Here is a 7977-nt window from a genome sequence, read left to right as displayed (position 1 = left end):
AGCTTATCTGTGATTTAAACCGGATGTCTAGTGTACTCTATTTTCCATTCATTCATTTTATCATTTTACTTTTGACATTTCAGATTCTTGAATTTGTTGTTGAATGTTGATTACTTTGATGACTGCGTTTTATTTTCAAATTACATATTTACAGTAATCATATCACACAATAAGTGGTATCTTCCTTTATGTTTTGAAAAAGTAATTTTTATACTAGTGTATTATTAGATGGCGTTTCCTCAGCCTAACGCACAAAGAGGTTATTTTACTGTTATTTATTTTTATTTTATTTACGTATGTATATTGGTTGATTAAGAATTAAGCACTTATTTTAAACAAGTATAAAATATTGTTTGTATAATTTTAGAATTGACTAATAGGAAGATATTAGAAGAATTGCAGTTGAAGAAACAGATGCTTTTGAAGCAAGGAGCCGTGGCTCCGCTGACCGCCACCTCGATATCCCTCACGCAGCCCAGCCCGGTCAGCCAGCTTCCTATGTGTTCCATCCCACCAGTCTCTGCTACTGCCGTACGTATATATTAGCATACTTCTTGATGTAAACTTTCTAGAGTTCTGTTGAGTACAAAAGTATTTATCAATAGTTGTAATATAATTATGTAGCCCTAAAATATAATTTTGATGTCCAATATACTTTTTTATTTAGGGTTTCCCACAATTACCAGAAGCTAACATAGTAAACACAAGTCACAGAGCGGCGCTGCAGCACGCGAACGCGACGTCCTGCGGGTATTTCGTATCACAAGACTCATCATTTGGCAACCAGATACTCCCGGTGCTTCCTAGATTCGATAATAAATGAAAATGACTGCCATAATGAAATTGAAAGTACTGCAGGGACACTTGCAGGAGGTGAATGGGTTTGAGAAGCCTAAGATTGTGTATGAACAGTATGAAACTCCACCCCATATTGCAGCTGTTGCCCTTTACACTATACAGGTAAGATTTGGAATGTTTTGTAATCTTAACACATTGAATGCAGTTCCTTATGTGCCTACCATATGTGAAGGTGCTGTCTTGTATTGGCGTTAGGCAGTGCAACACTAATGACTGAGATAATCTTCAGCCACATAGGCATTGCGCTTATAAAATACCAACTATAATGAGAGCCACAATCAATATGTTAATATACTAAACTATACTTGATGTTTAGCATGTGAACAATTTCCCATTAAAAATTACACTATCAATATGTCAAGTTAGCAACATAGAAACTGTCATCTTAAATTAAAAACCATAGCTATGACTGTCTTATGCCTGCTCACTGCAAAATGTTCAGCTTAATGTATTGTATTTATTTTATTATAATTTAGTAGGTATTAACTAAAGTACCTTTAATTCCAGACTCAATATGGCGACATAGAGGATAAACTAATATTGGATGCAGGCTGTGGCCCTGGTATCCTAGGCATAGGGGCGTCGTTGCTGGGAGCAGGTTGTGTCACTGCAGTGGATGTTGACCATGATGCACTCGACATCCTTCATGATAACAAAAAAGAAATGGAACTCACCAATATTGACGCCATTCAATGTGACTTCCTCACTCAAACTTGCAGGTAAAATCTTTATATAATTTATTGCTATTGCCCATATTAAATCCTATTCTGGCATTCTACATTTAGTAACTTTTAACATTCAGGGATAATGTAGCTTCCAGATACACAATTTAAAAATATGCCTTCTTAAAATGTAAACAATTTATTCATTCTCTTTAAATTATTGAAATAAAACTATTTCATGAATTTTATTATGGTTAAAACATAAGAACTCTTTAAATTATTTAGCACACTTTATGTTCTAGATGGGATAAATATTTTGACACTGTGTTAATGAATCCACCATTTGGGACCAAAAACAATGTGGGCATTGACATGAAGTTCCTGCAGATGGGAGTCCAGTGCAGCAGTGGTGCAGTTTACTCTCTACACAAGTCTTCTACCAGGTACTTAGCTACTTTACATCAAAGTACACACACATGGAAAAGATGTGACAATGCAGAATTAAAATCATATTTCTGTGGGTTTTTACAGCTTATAATTATTATGGTTAAGAGTAATTGTATGTAAATATAGTATGTTATTATTAACAACATGAACAAATTCAATGTTTTTAATCAGAATCTGTGGCTTTAAAAAAAATACTTCTTTAATGGTACAATTATTGCGTCATACAGTATGATATAAATAAATAGCTTGTTGATAACATAATTGTATACAGCTTACAAAATATACTCTTAAATCTAACTTTATAACAGCAATAACTCTTTTATTTTACTATGCAGGTCTCATATAGAGAAGAAAATCAAGGAATGGGGGTTAAACGGGAGTGTCATAGCCGAACTACGGTACGACCTGCCAGCTACTTACAAATTCCATCGCAAGCAATCGCTAGACATCGCCGTCGACCTGTGGCGGATACATCATACACGCAAATAGAATGTTTATACAATGGTTATACATACAACATTTTATACATAATCAAATTTCAAATGGAATGAAGCTATAAGTGATGTAAAGATTTATACTTATAAATAATATTGATTGTAAAAAGGCATTATTATGGAATAATAATCATACATTTAATGAACATGCATCTACCCTAAACGTTTCTGGGCGCGTCTTTATTAAATGTATGAAGTAAAAGAAAATAAAAATCAGTACTATTAAAAATATGTTTTATTTTTACTTCAGTCTTCCAGTTTTATCATAAAGTAAAATATATATTGGTTATACAAACATAATATCAAACTAAACTGAAGCATATAAATGCCGTAATAAGCAGTCCAAATATAAAATTGTAGGTCGTCGAAAATACATGCCTCGAAGAGGGCGGCATGAGTTGACCACTCATCAACTATGAATGAGGAACTGGGCTGTTTTCAACATTGGAGGTGGTCGGTATCCAATCGAAAAATAAATATAGCAACGCTGCAGTAGAGTATTTATTCATCGCCGAACTTAATGTTCTGCGCCAGTTTGATGGTGCCGGAGTAGTTGATGGTGACGGTGGAGCGGCGCATGTAGTTCTTCCAGGAGTCGGAGCCGCACTCGCGGCCGCCGCCGGTGGCCTTCTCCCCGCCGAACGCGCCGCCCACCTCCGCGCCATTGGTAGGAATGTTCACGTTCACGATGCCGCAGTCCGACCCGTGCGGTCCGATCCACTGCAACAAAGGAACAATATCGATTACTAAAACATCTGAGACAATAAAAAGCATGTTCCCATGAACTCCACATTTCCAAAATGTATGTATAAAACAGAAAATGAAGATAATTTTAGAATCCACGCTACGCCACTGGTCATTAGTCATAATAATTAGGAGTAGGTAAATAGAATAAACATCTCATGGTCTGCAGGGTAAGAAAGCTTGATATCGGTCTTATTAGAACCTAGATATTTAAAAATTTCCAATTTCACCATTAAAAATTCGATCAAGGGTGAAAGAATTATGAAACATTTTACCTTGAATATATCTCCCAAGCTCTCCGTGAACAAGCTGGAGGACAGGCCTTGGTCAACCTCATTGTTGTACTTGATTCCGGTGTCGAGGTCTGGTATTTCGATGCAGTAAACGATGGGCGCGAAACACTCGCTCTTGACCAGCGGGGAATCGTGAGGCAAGCCTGTGATGATGGTCGGCTCCACGAAGTACCCTTCGCGCTCGATTACCTAGTAGTAATAATAAAACTTTATTTATTGTCTGCATAGTGCTAAACAATTCCCCAAAACATATCAAAATAGCTTCTATTCCATTTTCTGAAGATTTAGGTACTCTGATTTCTATTATCTTTTCTGGAACTTGTAACTATTATCCTGCTAGCTTATAAGTTAAAGTATATACAGCTGTTAGATTAAATTTATAAGCAATAGGTACTGTATTTTTTTTTTAACAAAAGCATACTATACATCACTTAGTAATGTATCGAGACTTCGTTTGGATGTTTGTATTTTTCTACAAACCTTTCCGCCAAATTCAATCTTTCCTCCTTGTTTGACGGCCTCCGCTACAGTCTTCTTGTACGCTTCGACAGCAGCGGGAGTGTGGAGAGGACCGATCAGGGTTTCAGCGAGGAGCGGGTCTCCGATCTTGCTGACAACACCCGCGTATGCCTTCTTAAGGCGCTCCACCACTTCGCTGTACACCTGTAAATAAATAATAATTTAGAAATGGCCTAATGATAATAATGTCCGAAACAAGTTACCTTCTTTATTTATTGAGGTATCTCCCCTTGTCTAGAAACACCGAAAACATTTAGCCAGAAGATGTGAGGGTATGAAAAAATAACCGTGTAATTAATTTTCTAATTAATAACACCAGCAAATTAATAAGCAAATGGATCCTTTGATAACTGTTTATAAATACCCATAGTACCAACAGCGAATGCGTTAAGTAATAAAAGAAGTGAGCGTAGGAGTGATATTCAATTTTACCTTCTTATGAATGAGCAGCCGCCTAGTAGTGGTGCATCGTTGTCCCGCGGTGCCGGCGCATGCGAACAGCGCGGCGGACAGCAGCAGGTCCAAGTTCGCGTCAGCGTTCACTATGATGGCGTTGTTGCCGCCCAGCTCCAGCAGGTGGCGCCCGAAACGCTTCTGTACCTCCACTCCTACCTGTAATTATATAAAACATAATATGTATAACTGAGGGTCTCTACATAGTATGTTACATACCTACAATACGCTTGCAAAAAGTAGCAATATTACCAATGTATAACTGTACTATACGATACTAAATATTATACTGAAATATCAAGTTAATTTATTTACTTATCTCTGCAAGTCGCTAAAAAGCAGTTACCTGTTGTCCAACAGCTGTGCTGCCAGTGAACGATACCAATTTCATCCTCTCATCCTTGACGAGCTGTTGTCCGATGTCTTTCCCGCCAACGCATAGAGCTGCGACGGCCCCGGGTATGTTGTTCTTCTCAAGGACGCTCTCCACGATCTTCGTCACTGCGACAGCGGTGAGGGGAGTAGTGTCTGAGGGTTTCCACACACTCACGTCTCCGCAAACCTGCAAACATACAACATCTTAAATATTTTATACAGATAAGTACTTAGGTGCAGAGAGGATTCAATTTTGCTTTATATTAAAATATTTCATCAAACCGTGAATACCAAACGTAACATAAAAGATTATTTAAAAGCATCGGGTATTCAATTTTTAGCAGCTGTTACTAGGTAGGACGATTGTTATCGTGGAAGGCTCGGACACTTATTATATAAATATTATCAAATATAGGTAAAGTATTATTCCGACTAGGTCTTATCAGTTAATGTGTTTATTATTTAGTCATCATAAATGACTGATTGTGTATTAAAACAGTGGTATTTAGGAAAAGAACCAGTGCTTTATGATAAACAAAATCGTTCAAAACAGGCCTATCTACCGATGGAATGATATTTTAGTGGCTTTTAGTTTTGATTTGAAAAATCCCTTTATAAGTATCTTCTTTTTGCTTTAATAAAATTCGACAGCCCATCACCATAGCAATAGCGCTGTTCCATCCAAACACGGCGACAGGGAAGTTGAACGCAGTGATGATGCCGATAGCTCCCAGTGGGTTCCACTTCTCAATGAGCACGTGACCAGGACGCTCCGAGGGCAGGATAGTGCCGGGCAGAGTGCGGGACAGGCCCAGAGCCAAGTCGCACACGTGAATATATTCCACCACTTCTCCTACAGCTTCCGGCAGGATTTTACCTGGACAAAATTATATGTATATTCCATAACTATTTATATTTTTCTTATATCTTTGTAGGAAGAAGGTTGGTAGGGATTTTTATTTTAATTTTGGTTAGTATACTCCGCGATATTCCATCGCTTGGCACAGAATTGAGCATCGCGAAAATTAAGGGGAGAGAATTGCCAGTTGTTGCAATTATTTAGGTATACCACACATCACGCCTATATCCCCGAGTAGGCAGACGTTCAACCAGGGCGCCCGCTTTTCGACAAAAGTGTTCCGTCCCACGATGTGATAGTGAGCAAGCCTATTGCCACATCGGGGACAAATTCTAGACTCTTGGCTGATAGTGAGCAGAAAAATCCAAATTTAATTTTGCCCGGCTCGGGATTCGAACCCGGGACCTCAATGCAGTGGTCACACGAAATCATAGTTGTTCATGCATGCCCTATTGATTTGTGTTCTGTAACTGAAATAAATACCGCGCACGCAATATAACGCTACCGAGGCAGTCAATTCCGGTACCTATAAGATATATTATAAAAAACTAATAGATGGGTAGGTAGCTAAAATTACCCATTTCCAAGGACACTAGCTGTCCTAGCGGCTGTAGTTTTTCTCTCAAAGCATCTCCAATTTGCCTAACGATTTCTCCTCTGGCCGGAGCGGGCATCTCAGCCCACGTGTGCCAAGCCTCTTGTGCGGCCGCTGCGCACGCCTCATAGTCTGACGGGCTGGCAGCTTGCACTTCTGCTATGATTTTGCCGTTAGCCGGGCTGAATGATTGGATAATCTACAAAATAATTAACGAAGTTTCAATCCCGTACATTCAAAATACTTCTAATTTAATATATTCAATTTAAATAGACATAATAAATTTAATCACATAAGTATTTTGCTGATAACATATTGTTACGTACCTAAAGTGGTGATATTGGGCAGAAACATAAATAATATTCGTAGCTGTGTCTTTTTTCTATCGAATTTCGAGCAATAGTTGCTTTTGATTAAGAATCGAACCTAAAGGCGTTATGTACAAATACCCTATGTGCTTGTATCATGCTAGAAATGAAAATTATTGCGTAATTTATTACAGGGTTGTTGAGTATTATGTTAATAATATTGAAGTAGGAGTATGACCCCAAATGAACTCATATCATTAAGTTTTATCGAACAATTGCAAAATGATAAGCGGTGGTATGAAACATATTGTTTTATGTAATGTTTTATTTACATACATTTATTAAACAGACATACGTCTGTCTACAAACTCAAACAATGGATATGATAATGCGTGAATTATTTTTTTCGTCAACGTTTCTGTTCATATTGTATGAGTAGCCATTTAGATTATATCAACGTCTTTCTACAATAAACACAATTAATACATAGGTACCTAATAATTATATCTTTGTACCGTTTTTCGCTTAATAATACTAAACCACATCAAAAGCCTTTGATAATACGAGGCTTTGGTTTTGTAAAAAGAATATAATGTGTTTACTGTGCCCCTTGCAAGCGTCATACCCTGGACGGTTGACCAGATCACCGCCTCCTATTTCCTAGAGCCGCCGCTGAATCCTATATCAACCTTCTTCTTTATATGTACTTACCTATCATGAATATATTACTACCTTGTTTTTAGGTATAGTTATCATGACGTGCGCAAGTACCTACCTAAATTGCAATATATTCACTACAAAGCAATTATTAATCAATTCTGTAATTAATTTATAAATAAGAATATTTAGTATGACATGTTATCCTTACCTGTCCATTGGCCTCCCATTTTCCATTGAACACACCTATATTTTTCTCCTTAAGTCCTAATTCTTTTAAAAATCCATATTTAGGATCTTCGATGAGAAAAGCGGTGGACGCGTTACGAGCCATGGGTAGTCTGATATATCGGAAGGACAACACAGTTCTGCACAATACACCACTCATTTGTGCAATCCGTACCGACGCTTACAATAAAATAAAGTAAACAGCAATACCTAAACTGACAGCATTATCTTATTTGTGACAATTAAACTCACTGAACGTTTCTTATCGTCTGATAACGCGCTATACTTAGTTGCTGGGTCAATTACATAAATCTTTTTATTTGTACAGCGCGAATTATATCATGGCGTTATATAGCCAAATATTGATGAAATAATCGAAATCAAAGAGTTTTAATGTTTTTGTTAGAAACATTTGTGTTTAGAGTTAAGCGAAGCCTTAATTGGTGTCATGTGGAATAACCCAACGATAACATAACATCACGCCT

General features: G+C 37.4%; 2 protein-coding genes across 3 annotated transcripts; one reads left to right on the top strand and one right to left on the bottom strand.

The window, feature by feature from the left end:
- Window positions 1-58: 58 nt before the first annotated feature.
- LOC119189532 (rRNA N6-adenosine-methyltransferase METTL5-like) lies at window positions 59-2690 on the top strand. 2 transcript variants are annotated; one of them, XM_037439468.1, is made up of 6 exons: window positions 59-259; window positions 368-531; window positions 668-960; window positions 1366-1577; window positions 1823-1963; window positions 2303-2690. In XM_037439468.1, the coding sequence occupies exons 3-6, from the start codon at window positions 820-822 to the stop codon at window positions 2454-2456; spliced, it is 648 nt and encodes a 215-aa protein (XP_037295365.1). In that variant the 5' UTR covers window positions 59-259; window positions 368-531; window positions 668-819; the 3' UTR covers window positions 2457-2690. The 2 variants fall into 2 exon arrangements, with proteins under 2 accessions (XP_037295365.1, XP_037295366.1); XM_037439469.1 differs by having other exon boundaries at window positions 59-294.
- Window positions 2682-7876, bottom strand: LOC115442380 (putative aldehyde dehydrogenase family 7 member A1 homolog). Its single transcript, XM_030167405.2, has 8 exons — window positions 7476-7876; window positions 6282-6498; window positions 5505-5722; window positions 4817-5032; window positions 4450-4629; window positions 3979-4161; window positions 3481-3687; window positions 2682-3181 (listed from the first exon to the last, which is right to left on the bottom strand). The coding sequence occupies exons 1-8, from the start codon at window positions 7650-7652 to the stop codon at window positions 2963-2965; spliced, it is 1617 nt and encodes a 538-aa protein (XP_030023265.1). The 5' UTR covers window positions 7653-7876; the 3' UTR covers window positions 2682-2962.
- Between the last annotated feature and the right edge of the window lie 101 nt (window positions 7877-7977).

Source organism: Manduca sexta, chromosome 17 (genome assembly GCF_014839805.1).
Source record: "Manduca sexta isolate Smith_Timp_Sample1 chromosome 17, JHU_Msex_v1.0, whole genome shotgun sequence".
In the NCBI taxonomy this organism is placed as follows: Eukaryota; Metazoa; Arthropoda; class Insecta; order Lepidoptera; family Sphingidae; genus Manduca; species Manduca sexta.
The sequence above is the reverse complement of the archived record's forward strand: the minus strand, read 5'-3'. Positions and strand labels throughout refer to the sequence as shown.